Raw genomic sequence first — 23,520 nt, 5'->3', positions numbered from 1 at the left:
ATTCTACCTCTGGAAAATATGCTCCTTCCCAAAATCAGACAAGAGAAATCTGTAGGATTACTTGCTATGTCCACTGATTCACATATATGTCCTTGCAAATCAGGGAAAGAATTATAAAGTCATGGGAAGTATTCCAGGTTTAAATGCAGGTGCATCTAGCTATGTCAGTGCTCCAAAGGAGCATTATGAATAATAAACACTTTTCTCTACTTATAGCAGGGCTCAGTGTGATGGTACTTTGCATGCTATTGACAAATGAGTATCTTTGAGCAGAGATCATTGAGATCAGATGTTAATATTAGTGTCAGGCCTGGTATGCTGTACAACCACCTTCACAAAACAAATTAAGGACAGTTGGTCCCCAGGTAATCATTAAAAATTCACTCTCAGGGAAAATGATCTCAGGGTTAAAATATGGAAGAATCAGATTCTTCCTAGGGAGGTCCAAATATTAGCCATGCACCTGAAAGTGATCAAGGGCAGGGCACACGTTGTAAGAGAGTCTTTTTGTTTTGGTTTTTTTGTTTGTTTTGTTTTGTTTTTAGATAAGAAGCTCCCTATGGGAAGACCTTTACTTCTTATTTGGTAAAGTGCAACATTTGCTCACAGCTCTCTGTCCTTGATAGATTAGGAAATGTGTCTTGGAGTAAAGACAAGCACTGACACAAAGACATCCAGACAGCCTGCTCTCCATGCCTTTGGCTTAGGAGAGTGGTGCTATGACAGTGCAGTGGCCCCAGGTCATTTCTAATTGGTTAAGGTCCAGAGGTGGATGGATTTAAAAGTTTGGAAAGCAAAGGGCAAGAATGCAAGGTGACCCTTGCTTATTTCCCCAGTGAAGATTGGTAAATCGTAAGTTCTGCAATCAGTAGTGGTCCAGGATATCCACTAGCTTTTTTTTTAAATGTCTTTTGTTATAGATATATCTTTCTTATTGAGGTATAATGGATATAACATTATATTAGTTTCAAGTATACAACATATGATCCAATATTTGTATATATTGCAAAATGATCACTACAGTAAGTCCAGTTAACATCCATCACCATGCTTAGGTATAACATCTGCATAGCAGATGTTGTAAGAAATTCAATTTTAATCACTTCTTAGTAAACCTCAATATATGTAATGCTTTTAAAGATTGATCATAATAATATACATTATTTTTTTAATTTTCCAGCTCCGAGTTTTCAAGTTGGCAAAATCTTGGCCAACATTAAATATGCTAATAAAGATCATCGGCAATTCAGTGGGGGCTCTGGGAAATCTAACCTTGGTGTTGGCCATCATCGTCTTCATTTTTGCTGTGGTCGGCATGCAACTCTTTGGTAAAAGCTATAAAGATTGTGTCTGTAAGATCAACAGTGAGTGTAAGCTCCCACGTTGGCACATGAATGACTTCTTCCACTCCTTCCTGATTGTGTTCCGAGTGCTGTGTGGAGAGTGGATAGAGACCATGTGGGACTGCATGGAGGTCGCCGGTCAAGCCATGTGCCTTACTGTCTTCATGATGGTCATGGTCATTGGAAACCTGGTGGTATGTACCCATTTAAGAAATGTGTTTCAGAAATACATTAAGAGCATAATGAAATGATGACCATTTTGTCCAAAACAAAGACTATGATTATTAATTTTAAAAATCTCTTACCTTTGATACACTTACAGTCTCACTTTGACAACACAACCATATAGCAGTGACCATACAATATTTATACTCAACTCCATTTTGTCAATCATTTCATCACATTTATTATGTGAATTCCAATAGAGTATCATATTGAAGACAGGTCTAGTAGGAAATGTTAGGAACATTTCATAAATTCAGATCCAAGGAAGGGAGAACTCTGAAGAATAAACTTAGAGAAAGCCCAATCTTACTTGCCAGTATAGGACTAAAAAGTGTTGCCTTTAAATGTTCCTAGTTATTTCACCTTTTCCTTGCCCATTCATGGTAGTTAGCATTCAGTCACTCTATGTCATATGGCAGATGGATGAACCAACCTGGATTAACCAATCCTTTAGTGGCTCTATTAACCAAACAAAGGTTGGCTAATGATGCCTGAGATTACCCAAATGGAGTAACTGATCAATCCTCTCTCTTAAGTTTGGAACATTACTGTTATAGTATAGAAATATATAATATACTTCAAAGGGTATGTACATTAATATTACAGTCTCATGGAAATATTAGAGACTGATTATGAACAGTTGCCTAATTAGTGAACAGTGGGGTATGAGAAATGCAGTAGATCAAGAAAACATGTGTTGATACCTATGTTAAACTCATAATTCTCATTCTGGGTCATAATGGTTATTTTTCAATTAATATCCAATTTAATATCTCTTCATCAAAAAAGAAACTAAAATGCATTTAAATGCATAATTTTAAACACTAATGAATTTTAAGTTTAGAACTCTTATATAGAACACATATAAATCTTGTTTCTTATAATCATACAATTTTAAATTTGGTAAAACTATAGGTTAGCTCATTCAGCATCTTCATTTTATAAATAGGGGACCTTGAGACCAACAGAAATGTCTTTGCCCATGGATGAATAGTGAAGTAGCTATCGAACCAGACCACAAATTCAGATCACCCAATTTCTTTTTTTAAAAAAATTAATTTATTTATTTATTTTGACTGCGTTGGGTCTTCATTTCTGTGCGCAGGCTTTCTGTAGTTGCAGCTCGTGGGGGCTACGCTTTGTTGCAGTGCGTGAGCTGCTTCTTGCAGTGGCTTCTCTTGTTGTGGAGCATGGGCTCTAGGTGCATGGGCTTCAGTAGTTGTGGCTCACGGGCTTAGTTGCTCCACAGCATGTGGGACCTTCCTGGACCAGGGATCGAACCCATATCCCCTGCATTGGCAGATGGGTTCTTAGCCACTGTGCCACCAGGGAAGTCCCTAGATCACCCAACTTCTGATCACTATGCTGTGGTGTTTCTTTCTGTCTAATTGTTAGAACTTATAGTTTCCTCTACACTTCAAGAAATAAGTGATCTCAATCTGCTCTTCTTCACATTGGGGTGAGATTATAATGATGTTTGTATTATTTTTAAGGTCCTGAACCTCTTTTTGGCCTTGCTCCTGAGCTCATTTAGTGCAGACAACCTTGCAGCCACTGATGATGATAATGAAATGAACAATCTCCAAATTGCTGTGGATAGGATGCACAAGGGAATAGCTTATGTGAAGAGAAAAATATATGAATTTATTCAACAGTCCTTCATTAGAAAACAAAAGATTTTAGATGAAATTAAACCACTTGATGATCTAAAGAACAAGAAAGACAGTTGTATGTCCAATCATACAACAGAAATTGGGAAAGATCTTGACTATATTAAAGATGTAAATGGAACCACAAGTGGAATAGGAACTGGCAGCAGTGTTGAAAAATACATTATCGATGAAAGTGATTACATGTCGTTCATAAACAACCCCAGTCTTACTGTGACTGTACCGATTGCTGTAGGAGAGTCTGACTTTGAAAATTTAAACACAGAGGACTTTAGTAGTGAATCAGATCTGGAAGAAAGCAAAGAGGTAAGATTTTATAGATGTGGGTGGGTATAAATGTATATGTGTATGCTTGTATTATATTGCCTGTATTTATGATTATATATTCTCCATGTAGAATATTTTTGCCATCATATAAAATATTTTTTCATTGAAGAACCAAAGATTTAAGCTCAGTGAGGTGATTAATAAACTGAAGAATAATATAGTATATGTGTAAGTTTTCTCATCCTAAGTAATGGATATTTGTTAGATAATGAATGGATGAATGATCCAAGAAATGAACACACATCATCAGATTTAATCCTTGTAATAATCTCAAAAGGATGTGTTATTTTTCTAACTTTTCAGGTAAGAAAACTAGCTTAGGAAGTTTAAGATCATGTAGCTAATGAGGGGGTATAGCTGAGAGTTGAATTCATAATCTTTGTTTATGCATTCTGTATATCTGACACTATACTCATTAGCTCACTTACATGGAAGAGAACTGAGCAACAAGAAATAGTCTATGTCATTCCTCCAATTAAAATTACATTGATCTGCATATTAATCTTCCAGGCTGCCATAACAATGTACCACACACTGGGTGGCTGAAACAATCAAAATGTATTTTCTCACATTTCTGGAGACTGGAAAGTCCAAGGTCAAGGTGCTAGGAGGGTCAGTGTCTGGGGAGAGCTCTCACCTTGGGGTGTGGATAGCTGCCTTCTCTGTCCTCATTTGGCCGTTCCTCAATGCATGGGCATGGATAAATAGCTCTGGTCTCTCTTATAAGAGCACCAGCCCTGCTGGATTAGTATTGCACCCTAAGGACCTCACTTAACCTTTATCACTACTTCACAGGACATATTTCCAAATAGAGTCACATTGGGAGTTAGGGCTTCAAAATATTAATTTTGAGGGAACACAATTCAGTCCATAGTAACTGAATTGGAAATATTAAGCTAAAACTCTAATAGATATAAAAGATAATTCCAAAGAAGTCCAGAGCAAACCACCTTCATTTCCCACTTATTCTGTGGAAGTCCCCAAAATGGTAAGGTGCCTTAGGTTACACAGTCCAAATTTTTAAATATTTATTTAAAGACTATTTTTTAGAACAGTTTAGGTTTACATAAAAATTGAAAGGAAGGCAGAAAAATTTCCACATATTCTCTGCCCCCCACACATATATAACCTCCTCCATTATCACCATCCCCTACCAGAATGGTATATTTGTTACAGTTGCAGAATCTGCATTGATCATCCAAAGTCCATAGTTTACATTTGGGTTCACTCTTGGTATTGTCCATTTTATGAGTTTGGACAAACGTATAAAGACATTTATCCACCCTTGTAGTATCACACAGAGCAATCTCATGGGTCTAAAAATACTCTGTGCTATGTCTATTCATCCTTCCCTCTACGCTAACCCCTGGCAGTCACTGATCTGTAACTGTTTTTGCCTTTTCCAGAATGTTATATAGTTGGAGTCATATAATATGTAGCCTTTCACACTGGCTTCCTTTATTTAGTAATACACATTTAAGTTTCTTCTGTGTCTTTTTATGACTTGATAGTTCATTTCTTTCAGTGCTAAGTAATATTTTGTCCTCTGGATGTTTAGTTTTCCATTCACCCTAAGGACATCTTGGTTGCTTCCAAGTTTTGGCGAATGTGAATAAAGCTGCTATAAACATCCATGTGCAGGTTTCTGTGTGCATATAAGTTTTCAGCTCATTTGGTTAAGTACCAGGGATGGCAATTTCTGGATGGTATCCGAAGTGTTTTGTTTTGTAAGAAATTGCCAAATTGTGTTCCAAAGTGGCTGTATAGTTTTGCACAGCCACTAGCAATGAATGAGAGCTCCTGTTGCCCCACAGCATTTGGTGTTGTCGGTGTTCTGGATATTGGCCATTCTAATAGATGTGTAGTGGTACCCCATTGTTCTTTAATTTACATTTTATGATGACATATGATGTGGAGCATCTTTTTATATGATTCTTTGTCATCTGCATGTCTTCTTTGATGAGGTATCTTTTAAGAGCTTTGACCTGGTTTTTGATCAAGTTTGTTTTCTTATTGTTAAGTTTTGACAATTCTTTATACATTTTGAATAACGGTCCTTTATCAGCTTTGTTTTTGCAAATATTTTCTCCTAATGTGGCTTGTCTTCTTACTCTCTTGACAATGTCTTTCACAGAGCAGATATTTTTAATTTTAATTAAATCCAGTTTATTAACTCTCTCTGTCATGTATTGTGCTTTTGGTATCGTATCTAAAAAGTCATCACCTTGTCCAAGATCATTATATTTTCTCCTGTTATCTTCTAGGAGATTTACAGCTTTGCATGTTTACATTTAGGTCTGTGATCCATTTTGAGTTAATTTCTGTGAAGGGTATAAGGTCTGTGTCTAGATTCATTTTTTGCCTGTAGATGTCCAGTAGTTCCAGTACCATTTGTCGGAAAAAACTATCTTTGCTCCATAATATTGCCTTTGCTCCTTTACCAAAGATCTGTTGACTATATTCATGTGGGTATATTTCTGGGGTTTCTATTCTATTCTGTTGATCTGTTTGTCTATTCTTTTACCCATACCGCACTGTCTTGATTACTATAGCTTTATAGTATGTCTTGAAGTCAGGTAGTGGCAATCCTGACTTTGTCCTTTTCCTTTGGTATCGTGTTAGCTATTCTAGGTCTTTTGCCTCTTCATATACACTTTAGAATCAGTTTGTAGATATTGACAAAATAACTCTTTGGGAGTTTGATTGAGATTGCATTGATCAATAGATCAATATAGATCAAGTTGGGAAAAACTGACATCTTGACAATATTGAGTCTTCCTATTCATGAACATAGAATATTTCCCACTTTATTTAGTTCTTTGTTTCTTTCATTAGAGTTTTATAGTTTTCCTCATACAGATCTTATACACATTAGATTCATACCTAAGTATTTTATTTATGGGGTGCTAACATAATGGCATTTTTAAATTTCAAACCCCACTTGTTAAATGTTAGTCCATAGGAAAGTGATGAATTTTTGTGTATTAACTTTGTAATCTGCAGCCTTGTTATAATCACTTATTAGTTCCAGGAGGTTTTTGTTTTTGTTTTTGTTTTTTTATGTTTTGTAGATTCTTTGGATTTTCTACATAAACAATAATGTCATCTGCCCACAAAGACAGTTTTACTTCTTGCTTCCTAATCAGTATACTTTTTGTTTCCTTTTCTTGTCTAATTGCATTAGTTATGACTTCCAGTACAGTGTTGAAAAGGAGTGGTGAGAAGGGATATACTTGTCTTGTTCCTGATCTTAGTAGGAAAGCTTTTAGTTTCTCATTATTAAGTACAATGTTAGCTATAGGTTTTTTGTTGATGGTCTTTATCAAGTTAAGAAAGTTTCTCTCTATTCCTAGTTTACTGAGAGATTTTTATCATGAATGGGTGCTATTTGTTGTCAAATGTTTCCTCTGCATCCACTGATATCATCGTGTGATGTTTCTTCTTTAGACTATTGATGTGATGGATTACATTAATTCATATAATCTAAATATTTTAAAATACTTTAAATACTAAATATTTAAAATATTCAGAGGATCAAATACTATCAACGATATTTTATTAGGGATAGAGTTCTACTAGAATATTACCATGTCCAAGGTAATGCATTTTGACAGTTGATGAAGTAAGATATCATAAGCATGTGAATTATTGCTTATGTCCCTTTAAAGATGTTTTGAGCTTTTATAATAAGTCTCTGAGTAGGCTAAGTCATCCACTACTCTTCAGAGTGGACCTAATATCAGAGCTGGAAGCTGCTGCCTTGACCCCAGCCTGTGGGCTTCCTTAGGTAAATCAGATTTGTGTAATGATAGGGGGAGAGAAAGCATATAGAGATGTAATTGTGGGTAGATCCTCATTACATTTCACATGTCTATGGAAATTGATTTGGGAGATAAAAATTACAGATCATTTTTGCAAAGCATTGTGAAATTTTTTCAGGATTTTAATTTGAATATTATTTCAGTTCAAGCTTTGTTCATTAAAAACTTGAGTTTTGCTAAAGAATCTGATGGAGGCTGATTTTTTAAGTTGTTATCTTTATATTTACAAAATTGGTTCTGAAGTTTTGTTAAACTTGGCAGTATTCTTCCTAGTCTGATTTTCTTTGTCTTGAATCTTCATACCTTTATTTAATATTTGATGAAGACTAATAACTACTACATGCTATCTGTTGCATTAAAACATGTTTTTCTTTTTCTACTGAAGTATAGTTGATGGACAATATTATATAAGTTACAGGTGTACAATATAATAGTGATTCGCAATTGTTAATGGTTATACTACATTTATAGTTATTATAAAATATTGGCTGTATTTCCTGTGTTGTCCAATATTTCCTTGTAGCTTATTTTCTGACTAATAATTTGTACTTCTTATTCCCTTACCCCTATATTGCCCCTCCCCTCTTCCCTCTCCTAGCTGGTAACCACTAGTTTTGTTCTTTATATCTGTGAGTCTGCTTCTTTTTCATTTATTCACTAGGTTTTTTTTGCATTTTTAGATACCACATATAAATGATATAAAAGAGTATTTGTCTTTCTCTGTCTGACTTATTTTACTTAGCGTAATGCCCTCCAAGTCCATCCATGTTGCTGCAAATGGCAAATTTTCATTCTTTTTTATGACTGAGTAGTACTTCATTGCATATATCTGCCACATCTTCTTTATCCATTCATCTGTTGACAGACACTTAGGTTGCTTCCATATCTTGGCAATTGTAAATAATGCTGCTATGAACATTGGGGTGCATGTATCTTTTCAAATTAGTTTTTGTTGCTGTTGTTGTTTTCAGATATATTCCTGGGAATGGAATTGCTGGGTCATATGATAGTTCTAATGTTAGTTTTTTGAGGAACCTCCATACCTCCATACCACATGGCTGCACCAATTTATATACCCACCAACAGTGTAAAAGGGTTCCCTTTTCTCCACATCCTCACCAACATTTGTTATGTGTATTCTTTTTGATGATAGCCATACTGACAGATGTGAGGTGATATCTCATTGTGGTTTTGATTTGCATTTCGCTGATTATTTAGTGATGTTGAGCATCTTTTCATGTGCCTATTGGCCATTTGCATTTCCTCTTTGGAAAAATGTCTGTTCAGCTCTTCTGCCCATTTCTTAATCTGGTTGGTTTTTTGTTTTTGTATTTTTTGATGTTGAGTTACATGACCTGTTTATATATGTTAGATAGTAACCCCTTATTGGTCATATCATTTGCAAATATTTTCTCCCATTCAGTAGGTTGTCTTTTTATTTTGTCGATGGTCTCCTTTGCTGTGCAAAAGCTTTTAAGTTTAATTAGGTCCCATTTGTTCACTTTTGCTTTTATTTCCTTTGCTTTAGGAGACAGATCCAAAAAAATATTGCTATAATTTATGTCAAAGAGTGTTCTGCCTATGTTTTCCTCTAGGAGTTTTATAGTATCTGGTCTTACATTCAGCTCTTTAATCCATTTTGAGTTTGTTTTTGTATATGGTGTTAGAGAATCTTCTAATTTCATTCTTTACATGTAGCTGTCCAGTTTTCAGAGCATCACTTATTGAAGAGACTGTCTTTTCTCCATTGTATATTCTTGCCTCCTTTGTCATAGATTAATTGACCATAAGTGTGTGGGTTTATATCTGGGCTCTCTATCAATTGATCTATGTGTCTGTTTTTGTGCCAGTACCATACTTTTTGATTACTGTAGCTTTGTAGTATAATCTGAAGTCAGGGAGCATGATTCCTCCAGCTCCATTTTTCTTTCTCAAGATTGTTTTGTCTATTTGGGATCTTTTGGGTTTCCATACAAATTTTATAATTATTTGTTCTAGTTCTATGAAAAATGCCATTGGTATTTTGATAGGGATTGCATTGAATCTGTAGGTTGCCTTGTGTAAGATGATCATTTTAATAATATTGATTCTTCCAATCCAAGAACATGATATATATTTCCATCTGTTTGTGTTATCTTCAATTTCTTTTTCCAAGTACAGTTCTTTTGCCTCCTTAGGTAGATTTATTCCTAAGTATTTTATACATTTTGATGCAATGGTAAATGAGATTGTTTTCTTCATTTCTCTTCCTGATAGTTTGTTGTTAGTGTATAGGAATGCAACAGATTTCTACATATTTATATTGTATCCTGCAAGTGTACCAAATTCATTGATGAGCTCTAGTAGATTTCTGGTGGTGTCTTTAGGATTTTCTATGTATTGTATCATGTCATCTACAAACAGTGACAGTTTCACTTCTTTCCAATTTGGATTCTTTTTATTTCTTTTTCTTGTTTGATTGCCATGTTTAGGACTTCCAAAACTGTGTTAAATAAAAGTGGCAAGAGTGGACATCATTGTCTTGTTCCTGATCTTAAAGGAAATGCTTTCAGCTTTTCACCATTAAGTATGATGTTAGCGGTGGCTTTGTCATATATGACCTTTATTATGTTGAGATGTGTTAACTCTCCACAAAGTGGGTTTATCATAAATAGATGTTGAATTTTATCAGAAGTTTTTTCTGCATCTACTGAGATGATCATATGGTTTTTACTCTTCAATTTGTTAATGTAGTGTATCACATTGATTGATTTGCAGATATTGGAAAATCCTTGCATCCCTAGGATAAATCCCACTTGATCATGGTGTGTGATCCTTTTAATGTATTGTTAGATATGGTTTGCTAGTATTTTGTTGAGGATTTTTATATCTATGTTCATCAGTGATATCTTTGTCTGGTTTTGGTAGCAGGGTGACACTGGCCTCATAGAACGAGTTTGGAAGTGTTCCTTCTTCTGCAATATTTTGGAATAGTTTGAGAAGGATAGATGTAAACTCTCCTCTAAATGTTTGGTAGAATTCACCTATGAAGTCATCTGGTCCTGGACTTTTGTTTGTTGTGAGATTTTCATTACTCAAAACTATTTTATTACAAAAACCATCCATAACAAATACTTTTCTGCAAAAATTTGACGTAATTTATGCTCATACATTTTTATTTGTATTGATCAGGGCTAACAGGAACACTGACCTCTTTATTAAGCAGCGATCATCCACTGAACCACTGGAGAAAGTTCTATTTCTTCATACTCTGTCATTGTATATCTTCAAACACTGCATTAATTGAAAATTTAAATGTTTAGTAGAAACGTTAGAGATAATTTAATGCACTATTTCTCAAATTATGAGTCATAACCCAGTAAGAGTTGATAAACCAATTTATTGTACCACTAATTTAAAAATTTTTTAAATTTAATAAAATAATGATATCAGAGCACATTGCACATTTAGGAAGAACTATAGAGTGAAGCTTTTGTTGCCTGTGCTGAACTATAATGCACTGCTTTTCTAATAGAGTACAACCACTAGGTCCATGAGGGTAGGGCCAGAAGTTCAGGAGTTCTTAAGTATGAGAAACACTGTTTCAGCTCTTTAAAGGTAGTGATCATGGAGACTTCCTGACCCTAGGCAGAATGTGTGGCTTCCTTTTTGGTTCCCAGAGATATAAGGCACAAAGTGTGGGTAATAAACAACTCATGCTCTAGGCTCATGCATCTTACAAAGTATCATATTATTTTATTATAACCACTGATATGCATGTATGTCTCTCCTTTTATGTTGTGACGTATATACTTGTACATTTTTGGTAAAAAGTAGGCACTCAAATCAGACTTTTCCAACTCATTTAACTCTTTTTAATAGAATCAGTTTGAAGGTATTCATCACAGTTACTCTGATGAGAGCATTCTTGAAAATATAGTTTTATTTCCCATCATCCGGACTCCATTTTTCTCTTGATTCAATCCAATATTGAACTTTGTTGTTTTTATCTTTGTTAAACATTTCACCTTATCAATTTGTATTGGGCTTCAAGGAAAGTAATAATCCCTTATCTTTTTCCCATGAATTGCTGTTGAAATACAGCTGTTTCTCATCCAGTTGATATTTTTATATTAAATACTGAAACTTCTATTCATCCCCATTACATTTCAATTTCTTTCATTCATTTTTGAATCTGGCTTTCTATAAATATTCTTTTATAGATTACTATATTGTCCCAATTTTCCTTTACCATGCACTTTTCTTTACCATGTCTTCCTTTTTGGTTGGAAATAAACCCATACAAAATTGTTTCTCCTCATTGCTCCCCTGGTCTTATATAGTACTCGCTTCATCAAAGCAAGGCACAAATCATGAGATGCTCTGCTTTTAGTAGAATTAAACTGAAAATAGATACCCCAAAAGATGGAGATTCTTTATTCTACATTAGGAATGCAGCCTATAATATGTTAAAGTAAATTTGCCATTTTGATTTTTCTGTTTTGGCCTTTATTCTTTTGCCTACCTTAATTTATTCAACAGTAACCATGTGCTAAGGAATGTATTAGATAATGAAGGATACAAATGAGCCATGATTCTGCTTATATATATACATATATGCATTTAGAAAGATGCCTCTCTTCATAAATATATATGTATACAAATACACATATACATGTATCCACACACATACATACATTTGCATTTTAGAAAGATAACTTTCAACCTTTAAATATGCATTTCCATACTGGGACATACCTTATTGACTAAAAATATTACCTGTCATGACCTCTGTTCAACCTATTCCATTTTAATATATTAATGTTTCCATTCCTGAATTTCAATAATGAGTCTTATCTACAATGTGCATTATTGAAATTATATTAGTGCCTTGGGTTAAAATTACCGGTGCTCATAGTTTATTATCCATTTTTGAAGCCTTTGTTTTTAGACATGTGAGGCTGTAATTATAAAGTTTTTGGTAATGGAGTATTCTCTGAAGCCAAATACTGGGTTATATAATTCTATTTTAGCCACATACTGTGTGACCTTATTGACTATCCAATCCTCAATTTCCTCATCTCAAAAATGAGGATAAAATCACCTACTTTGGGGGGAATATTATTAAATGAGATAGTAAATGTAAAGGACTTAGCACAGTGTCTAGCAAATTGTAAATATTCAATAAATTGTTATTATTATTATTACTAGTAGCATTCCCAACACTCTGTTCCTGCTAAGTTTTCTATTAAGAATTACTAGTAACATATTCTACTATTTGTCCTTTTTAGCTGTTTGCCTTCTGCCCTCTGTCATAAACTGTTTTACATGTTTATCTGGAGAGAGTGATAAATTTTGTATTTTCTGTCTAATTTTTAAACTTTTCATTAAATTCTTGATAATGGTTAACTCATTTAAAATATTTTTTAAAACTATTTTTCTGAAGGGCAATCCAGTAAGAAAGAATAGATGAGCAAAAACCTAGAGCTATGAAGCATAGAGTGTGTTTAGAAATAATTAGCAGTTTGCTGTTGCTGGGACATAAAAACTAGATGAAAGTAGAGGCATAACCAAGGAGTGGATAGTCTGTTTCCAGGAAACCAAGAATAGGCTGATATGAAGAAACACTGTAAAATGGAGGCCGGTACTTGTTTTACTTCCTCCATAAGGTACATACTCATGCATCACTGTCCCCCATTCCAGGACAAATATGAGAGCTATCTTTTCTATACTTTCCCCCTTTTGGTCCCCCAAAGCAGAAAAGGCATAGCATGGGTCACATTTCCTCACCTTTTTAAGTCCCAACGGACCTCAACCTTCAAAGAACATTCAAGTAACCTAAGATATTGTTTTAAAAACTTCAGAAAGTTTCTTGACTCATGGAAATAAATAGCTAGAAATATGGGTTTCTAATAGTAAAGAATGGAGGCTTGGACAGATTTTGAGGAGGTTTGAAAGCTGGGCAAAATTGCTGAGACTATGCAAAAGACAAACAAAGTCATATCTCCCCAATTAGAAAGTAAGTTGTTTTAGCAATGAATTGTGTTTTATATAATTTTAATCCTCCGAAGCACCTACTGTAATGTTGGGTGCATAATAAGGGCTCAATATCTTTTTGAGTTTGGGCTGATTTTTATGAATACTAGACTAAGAGTCTGGTGGCCTTAACACTATTATGGGCAATCACTAACTCTATATTATCCAGTTTCCTAATTTATAATAGGAGTACATCTGTTCTGTGGTGCTTATAGGAATGTTATGAGGATCTAAAAGCTGTTTAGAAGTTAAAAGGACTCAAAAAACTTAAGGTAGTGATAGCTACTGATAGTGAAATTACTATTCTAATCTGTTTCAATAAATACTTTTAAAATGAATAATTAAACTTAGGCCTCTTTGGGATAAAAACAACATATTATTAAAGTAGTTAGGAAAAAGTATGCTTGTTTTTGCAATGAGTGAGCTCCAGAGTGAGTAAAAATGTCATTCGAGTCTTTGTATACAATTCATGTTAGTAACAGGTATCATTTGTTGGATGCTCACCATGGACAAAGCACTGTTTATAGGGCTTTACATGTACTGTTATGTCATTCAGTCTTCACTCCATGAGACAGATACTATTATTCCAAACTTACAGATAAGGAAATTGAACTCAAAGAGTTTAAGTAGCTTGCCAAAGCCACACAAATAGTAAGGGTTGATCCTGACCTAGAATCCAGGCTGTCAGTTACAGTCTATGTTCTGAACCATTACATTAAATATCCTTAACAATTTCTAAAAAGGTACTATCTCTGACCTCTATTTGAAATGAATGACACTGTTTATTGAAGGCCTAAGAATAGGTATCCACTGTAGAGTTGGTGTTGACTACCAAGCCCTCATCACTGGGCACAGGTTAATGGTATAGCCAAGAGAATCTCAGTCTTCCTCAGTCCTGGAGGGACCTTTCCCTCCTCTGCTGGCCTGTAATTTAGACTGATCTGCTTCTGACCTGTGGAGTTCTCCTAATTACAGAGTGCTTATTCTTAGAAACTATGGTTACTCAAAGTTGTGCTTTAGGAAGATACCCTTCTGAGTTTAATTCTACCTATAAGAATCTTCCAAATAATTAGGAAGCACTTCTATGGTTACATCATTAGCTTATGAAGTCTTTGAGAACAGGGAAAACACCAACCATGTCGTACTCACCTTAAGTCCGCAGCACATAAAAAATGTTTATTAAATGAATGAATAAATGTGTAATGTACAGTTAATTCTAGATCCCATTTGTCCTCCCAATGATATAACCTGTGTTAAAATAATATTTACTTACTGCTTTGCCAATATTTTCTCATTTAATACTTTTTACTGTACATGATATAGATTGAAGAACACATGATAATTTTCAACCTGTTGTACATTGCTGAATATCAGCAAATTAAATTTGTGCTACCACATAAAGGTCTACAGTGAACGCCTTATGTGAACAATAGTCAGTTTTAAAATGTGCATAAGAACAGGAATTAAGCTTATTTCATATAACACAGTATGGCCCACATTCATCACAGTGCCTAGCATATAGTAAGTAAATGTGTGTTAAATAAAGAAATAAGAATGGGAAGTCTTTGATTAATTTTGAATCAAATGGATATATACCAAGACTTTTGCAAATATCCAAATTTACGAACATCATGATAACAATTTTCTCTGTAGAAAAATGTCAGACAACATATCTGGGGATATTAAGAATCTACTGGGGGATAGGTATATATGCCTCCACACTTTTTTACCTATACTGTCTCTTTACCTCATGGTCTCTGATACAGCAGGTTTTGCCTCCATCTTGTATTACAGTTTCTTCTTCTCTCTAAGCCCTTACCACAAGCGTGTTTAAGTGGTCAAGACTCTCTCATTCTAAAATAAAATAAAATCGTGTAAATTTAAAAAGTTATTCCTTTGATTTTATCCCTTTCTTAAGTTTCTTTTGTAATTTGTTCCTTGAATTCATTGCTGATCTTCTTTAAAAGATAACTGTGCTCGCTGTCTCCCATTTCCACTGCTCAGTCATCTTAAAGCATTATCTCTGGTTTCCACCTTTACTTTTCTCTCTCAGAAATCACCAGTGTTCTCTTAATTGCCAAGTTCAATGGCCCTATTTTACTTGATATCTGCATCATTTCCTAATTCTTTAAGAGTCATCATTCCCTGGCTTACAAAAGTCCAAGCTACTTTCCTCCCAACCCTATGATCTCCTTCTCAAATAGCTTACAAGAAGCCTGAAGTCCTTCTCAACTTCTCTAATTGGAAGCCCCTCATCAAATTTACTGCCAAATCCTGTAGATTTTATCTCCTAAATCTGTCTGCAATCTTGACCATCCTCCCACTCCTCATCCTATTATTTCACCAATATCAATAGAATTACCATCTGAAACACATTTCCATGGGGGGGAGAAGGGCAGTCTTTATCATGAGCAACTTGATGGTCTTGAGAAGATCTATTTCACCAGTCTAATATCTCATGACTTATTTCAGTTCTAATCACATAGTTCCATGAAGTTTATACCTTTTGACTCCATAATTTTTTATTAGAAATTCTCTTCTTATCCCTGTCATTCTCTGCAAAATCTAGCAAAACAAAAAAAGGAACTTTGAGTTGTCTTTCAAGACACTGTCAATTTATTCACTCAAACATATTGTTGTTTGTTGCTCATGATACCTAGCAATTCTTATTCTGGGCAAGGCTCTGAGACTCCCCTAAGTAGAATTACTACCTGCATAACATGAAATGTCTGTATTGCACTCTATTTCTTTGTTGTGTATCCGTCTATGCTACTTACTAATCTTGTGAGCAACTTGAGAACAAGAACTGTGGTTGTATACACCTTTGTACTTCTAGTAACTAGCACTGTACCTGACACAAATGAGGTGCTTGATCAATGTTAATTGGCATCATGTAAGTTAATCTCACTTTTCCTGAATACATTTTCATCAGTTATATTTTTTGAAAGTGTACAGATAGAATAAATTAATCAAGACTCTTCCTAAGTCAAATTAAGTTAGCAGCTTAATCTTTAATGAAGCTTCTCCTCCCTGGGGAGAGGGCAGGGAGGAAGGAAGATGGAGGAGAAAAGAAAACAGTCAGAATTTTCGTATCATTGCCTGACAGATGCTCAGGGAACACGTCGTAGAGTCCCATCTGGGTATTGACTGGGAGTGTCCCTTCAGCCCTTGCCTATTTCCTTGTCTTGAGCTATATAGTTCCTCAGGACCAGATCCCTGTGAGATGGCAGCTACTCTCCATGAAGAGTACTACCATCCAGCCAACGGATACCCAAACTCCCTCTCCCTCATTACACCTATTTGATCACCAGGTACAACCAATGCTACCTTGTCATTGTCTACTCTGCATCCGTACCACCTCCACCCAATGTCAGACCTCCATCATCTCTCAGTTTTACTGCTACAGCCTCCAAAAAGGGCTCCCACATTCATATTCTCCTCACTAGTCCAGTTCCCACCTAATGATAAGTGGTCTTTCTAAAAGGTAAATCTGGCCATAGCTCTCTCGGCTTTCTAACCTTTCAGGAGCTGCCCATTGCTCCCAGTATCTACTTCTTAACATGGCCTACAAGTCCCTGCAAAAGTGACCATTACTGACCTTTCCAGTCTCATGTAATAGTATTTCCCACCCCTCCCCAGCCAACTACATTGATCTTTTGTTTCCTAAAACTCCTCATGCTTTATCAGGTTCTGATCTTCATTCCTGTTCCCTCCATCTGCGATATTCTCTTACCCCATATTTCTTCACCTGACTCCCACCCCAACTCAACCTTCTGGCCCCAAATGTCACTTTTTTCTACCCTGTTCTTCTTAGACTGAGTTAGGTGGTGCTCTCAAAATACCCTATACTTACTCTATCATAGTGTGTAGCAATTGTTGCTTGTCTTGTCTTATTTTGAGCCCATTAGGTACTGGGCCTATTATATTCACTATTTTATTTTTTCAGGTCCTAATTTTGATGCTTAGCATATACTAATATTTTTTAGTCGAAAAGATCAAATATCAGCAATTACACATATTACAAACTATAACTGTTACAGAAATTGTTGCCATGTATCCAGTAAGCAAATGACATATTCCATGTGTTATCTTGTTCAATCCATATGACAACCATGTAAAGTAGGGATCATTTTACAAATTAGAAACTACAGCTTATGGAGGTCAAGATAATTGCCTAAAGTCCATAAAACCAGTCGTTGTGATGCAAACCCAAGCTTGTCTGACTCAAAAGAGAACTCTTCACCCTTTCACTGTAGTTATACAGTTCCCCTATCCAGTAGACACTTTAAAAATATTTGTTAAATATGTTATCATTTAACATTAAAAATTAATGTCAAAAGAATATTAGAGATTCTGCACTCATTCAGCAAAATAAATTTAACAATGGAAATTATTTGGTTTACAATTTTGCTTTCTAGCTTTTTTTACTTCTAATTCATTTGCAATCACAATAATTTTCTCTTGACCCATTATGTGATGAGAGGTTATACCTCCTTTGTTCCTTTATAGCTAATCATCTATATAAAAATTCACTTTTGACATACTTTAAAGCAGAATTCAGAGTATATCAGAGCTGTATTGATTCATCTTTACCCCTACCTTAGGCAAGTGTTTAAATAACAGTAGGTTTCACAATTAATTAAAAAAATTTATATTTATTAAATATGAATAATCCACCAAAGATTGTCGTTCCAATGTAAAGCCCGATGAAGAAATCATCTGAGTTGTAGGGATGATATGGGAATTAATGAGTTAATATTTGAGTTTTCTAACTGCTCTGTGGAAATGCTAAATCTCAGTACAGAGTCTGTTCCTTTGATATTATATTGTTGCCTTGCTGAGAGTTTTTAATAGAAGTCATTTTAATTTTTAATATGCTTAGTGTACACTAGAAATGTTTACTAATGCACAGTGTATACAATGAAATATTAATACTAATATTTTTAAGGTTGTTGAGCCTCTCAACTATGTATGATTTAAGATATATATCTTAAATATATATGTTAATATGTATATATATATAACAGTAAAATTTCCACCTTTAAAATAATATATGCCTAGCTTTAAAATATGTATTTTTTCAGAAATAAAAATATATATGTGTATACACATATATATACACACATATTCTGTATCCCTTTGACCCTTAAATTCCAGATTTATTTTTAATATATTTTTATCACATTATAAATTGAACTTCTAGTAAACCCTATAAATAAGCTCCCTGTAACAAACCAAGTCTAAAATAACAGCATAAACATCCTAAGATCAAGTCAGAGAACAACAACAAAAAAACCCATTTAATCACTTACTCAAAGAAACATTGTGGAGTGTACTATTTGCTTTCCTTTGTTTTGCTTCACCCTCAAGGTCAAAATCATTTACTATAGTACAGAACATTTTTGAAAAGCATGAAATGTTGCATAAATCCATTGAGGAGGAAAAATGCTCTTCCCATCAGGGTTGTAGTTATTAAGCGGTTATTGAATGCTCTGATGTACAAGGCAAAGTGGATGCTTCAGATACGCTGAGGCTCCTGCATTCTCTCTGCTCACTTATTGTCAGCCTGCCAAAAATACATGGACAATATAAGTCCTTACAGAAATTGAGCTATTGAGAGTTACATGTGAAAATATACATATTTTTAAATGAACTAGCTCATTTGGAAATTAGTAAATTAAAGGTTGATTAATGGCTTAATAAACATTAAAATGGATATTTAAATAGTCTATTAATCTCAAAGACCATGAGAGCCAATTGCTTTATTATGTGAATGGTGAATTTCAAAATAAAATTAAATTTCAATGTAAGAACAAACAAAGGAAAAATTAATTGTCCTTATTGGTTTTTAAATCAATACAAGTACTTATTTGAGAATGTTTTAGTTTTGCTGTTATCCAATTTATTTAGTATTTTATCTGAATTCATATCACATGTGCTAATATAGAGATGGACTCTTTCCATGCATCTAAAAATTCTTCCCTTTTTGAGTAATAGTGTTATTACTCCAACCAAATAAAGAACTCAGAACTGCATCATCTTTGATTTCAACAATGAGAAATATAAGAATATATTGATTAAAGTATATTGGTTGTGAGAGTTTTAATACCATTCTTTTAGTCTGTGATGAATCAAAGAAAAATTAAATAAGGACATTGATAATTTGAATAATATAAATAGCAAAAATGTTATAAATGTATGTTATCTCAAAAATTATATGTACAGAGATTTCTTATTTTCAGTGACCCATGGTATTGATATATTTATACAAATTTCAAAGTAAGCCTCAATAAATTCAAACAAGCAGACATTGTTGGGCTATTATACCAATAAATTCAAGATAGAAGATATCATATAGGGTTATTAGGTAATCACTATGCAGTTAAATGAGAAATTAATAATAAAATGATAGAAAAAATATAACCACTTGAAAAATTTTAAATGTCCTCCCAAACAGTAAGAACTTTTTCTTCCAAAATCTATGAAATTGGACCAAGCAGTCATTGAATGTCTTACTGTTAACAAGGATGATCAAGAAAGGATGAAAGAACATGACAAAGAACTTAGTTTGAGAAATTAGAAAAAGAACAACAAAACAAAGGGAACATAAATAAAGAGAAATTAATGAATTATCAATGTAGCAGATGATATTAGTATAGCATGTGGTTCTTAGGAAAAAAAATCAATAAAACACACAAATTTTAGTGTTGTCAGCAGAATCCTAAGATGACGCCAATGACTCAATAAACTAGAGTTCAATTTATTAATTTTTTATGTATTTTAATCTATTTTATTTAATACATTTATTATTTAATTTTAAATTTACTTATTAATGTTCTTTTTTTTTAACATCTTTATTTGAGTATAACTGTTTTACAATAGTGTTAGTTTCTCCTTTACAACAAAGTGAAATCAGTTATACATATACATATGTTCCCATAACTCTTCCCTCTTTTGTCACCCTCCCTCCCACCCTCCCTATCCCACCCCTCTAGGTGGTCACAAAGCACAGAGGTGAACTCCCTGTGCTATGCTGCAGCTTCCCACTAGCTATCTAATTTACATTTGGTAGTGTGTATATGTCCCTGCCACTCTCTCACATCGTCACAGCTTACCCTTCCCCCTCCCCATATCCTCAAGTCCATGCTCTAGTAGGTCTGTGTTTTATTCCCATCCTACCACTAATCTCTTCATGATTTTTTTTTTTTTTTTTAGATTCCATATATATGTGTTAGCATACGGTATTAGTTTTTATCCTTCTGACTTACTTCACTCTGTATGACAGATTCCAGGTCTACCCACCTCATTACAAATAACTCAGTTTCATTTCTTTTTATGGCTGAGTAATATTCCATTGTATATATGTGCCACATCTTCCTTATCCGTTCATCTGTTGATGGACACTTAGGTTGCTTCCATGTCCTGGCTATCGTAAATAGAGCTGCAATAAACATTTTGGTACATGACTCTTTTTGAATTATGGTTTTCTCAGGGTATATGCCCAGTAGTGGGATTGCTGGGTCATATGGTAGTTCTATTTGTAGTTTTTTAAGGAACCTCCATACTGTTCTCCATAGTGGCTGTATCATTTTACATTCCCACCAACAGTGCAAGAGTGTTCCCTTTTCTCGACACCCTCTCCAGCATTTATTGTTTCTAGAGTTTTTGATGATGGCCAATCTGGCCGGTGTGAGATGATATCTCATTGTAGTTTTGATTTGCATTTCTCTAATGATTAATGATGTTGAGCATTCTTTCATGTGTTTGTTGGCTATCTGTATATCTTCTTTGGAGAAATGTCTATTTAGTTCTTCTGCCCATTTTTGGATTGGGTTGTTTGTTTTTTTGTTATTGAGCTGCATGAGTTGATTATAAATTTTGGAGATTAATCCTTTGTCAGTTGCTTCATTTGCAAATATTTTCTCCCATTCTGAGGGTTGTCTTTTGGTCTTGTTTATGGTATCCTTTGCTGTGCAAAAGCTTTTAAGTTTCATTAGATCCCATTTGTTTATTTTTGTTTTTATTTCCATTTCTCTAGGAAATGGGTCAAAAAGGATCTTGCTGTGATGTATGTCATAGAGTATTCTGCCTATGTTTTCCTCTAAGAGTTTGATAGTGTCTGGCCTTACATTTAGGTCTTTAACCCATTTTGAGTTTATTTTTGTGTATGGTGTTAGGGAGTGTTCTAATTTCATACTTCTACAGGTAGCTGTCCAGTTTTCCCAGCACCACTTATTGAAGAGGCTCATCAGTCAAAACCCTTGTTGCCTCCCGTGCATTGCCTAGGCACACTTCAGCTTAGTCACTTCTGTATCTGTTTTATTTTGTGTGTTTTTCTTTTCTTTTTCACACTAATGCTATTTATTTACATTATGTGTGAACTTATAGAAAAAATACTAACTTTTTTCTATGGTTAGCCTAATTTATCTAGAGTATATTAACTGGCCTGAGCCTACTTGCCTGCGGTTTGGTCTTTCTAACATTCACTTGTCATTTTATCTGATGTCAGTATGACAAAGGTGGGGCAAGTTTCCCTTGCTAGTGTGAGAATCAGTGTCTATCAAGGGGGTCAGCGAGGATGTTGTTTACCAGGCTTCTTTTGTAAAACGTTGCTTCAGGGAGTTATTTAAACCAGATATGAATACTAAATTTAAAAATCAAACCTATAATTATGTCCCATTCCTGAAATGTGTACAAACTCCTTCCAATCCCAAACATTAAACAGCTTCATTTTGAAAACTGATACATACTTACATTAAAATGTGCCTTTGGGCCTCTTGTTCCAGTCTGGGCCCATTGTTTGCAGTTCTGCATCATCACTTTAGCATGAGCCACACCTGTAATTCATCATCTATGAGTCCAGTTTAGGTTTTTCAAAGAGGACAAAGATTTTAAAGAACCTTATAAAGCAACCTGAATTTAGCATCCTTCCAGAAATTTATATCCCAGATACACACCCCTCATTTTTTTGGCCACGCCCGTGGCATGCAGGATCTTAGCTCCCCAACCAGGGATTGAACCTGTGCCCCCCACTAGACCACCAGGGAAGTCCCTAGGTACCCCTTTTTAAAAATAATTATTCACACCTAATTTTACAATAAGTTTCTTTAATGTGTTTGTATATGTATGGGAGATTTTTCTTTATTAAGTTGATGCAATGATTTCAACTTAGTTTTTCTGAATACAATAACTAACTTTGTTTTCAAATTCATTTTATCAAATTATGCAAGAGTAAATTCTGTAATTACATTAATTTACAATAGTACAAGTTGATTTGAACACAAACATAACTTATTCTTGATAAGTACACAACTCACCAGGTGGAAGCAGAGATGCACAGGTGTACTAGAGTGTAGCCAACCTCCTGTGAAAATATCAGCACGCCACCGGCATCAGTCATTGTGTTCTACAGAGAAAATGCCAAGCATCGTTAGCTTGGTAAGTCAGTTAGTATGGAGGTGGGCTAAATAAAAAGAAGTATGTGCTGAAAGAATTCTGCAGATAAAGTGGTGAAGATGAGAGAGTAATTATTCTTCCACAATGATGGGCAAAAACAACTATAAGCAAAAGCCAGAGAACATTAAGAAGTTCACCTTGACTAAAGGACAGCTTCTGTGAAAGATAGATTTGGGAAATTTGGTTAGAAAGCTAAGTTGGAGACAGAAATTTCATTTGGTAGCAACATCTGAAACAGAGGTATTCATTCATTCACCAGATATTTATTGGGCATGAAGCATAAGTCAGGCTTTGTGTTCCACAAAGGTCTAGAATTAGATGAGGCTAGAATAAGGATGAACTTATTATTTATAGCTGTCCAAAAAAGAAGTGACAGTAGTCAACAGAGAGTTCATAAGAATTTGGAAGATGAAACTGAGAGAAGAGTTATTTCAAAGGTAGAATTAAATGACTTTACTGTCAATATTTGAAATGAATGACAACGTGATTTGAGTCTAGGTGCTGAAAGAATGATATTGCAAAGAATCGGAATCAGGAACTTGGTTTAAAAAGTAGGTTTAGGATAGAAAAGAAAAAAAGACATCTTTAATTAAGAGCATGCTGAGTTTAAGTGACACTAAGCACACTTCTATTTTCCTGCCATAGTCCAGGCAGATCATGGAA

General features: G+C 34.5%; 1 protein-coding gene across 3 annotated transcripts in view; it reads left to right on the top strand.

Moving 5' to 3' along the window:
- Positions 1-23,520, top strand: part of LOC131751605 (sodium channel protein type 1 subunit alpha) — a 158,021-nt gene that overhangs the window by 101,502 nt on the left and 32,999 nt on the right. For all 3 annotated transcript variants that reach the window (XM_059055536.2, XM_067026227.1, XM_067026228.1), the window contains exons 16-17: positions 1,181-1,537; positions 3,062-3,544. In XM_059055536.2, coding sequence (XP_058911519.1) covers positions 1,181-1,537; positions 3,062-3,544 — 840 coding nt within the window. The remainder of the gene's footprint in view (positions 1-1,180; positions 1,538-3,061; positions 3,545-23,520) is intronic.

Source organism: Kogia breviceps, chromosome 2 (genome assembly GCF_026419965.1).
Source record: "Kogia breviceps isolate mKogBre1 chromosome 2, mKogBre1 haplotype 1, whole genome shotgun sequence".
Classification (NCBI taxonomy): Eukaryota; Metazoa; Chordata; class Mammalia; order Artiodactyla; family Physeteridae; genus Kogia; species Kogia breviceps.
This window is presented reverse-complemented; position numbering and strand designations above follow the sequence as displayed.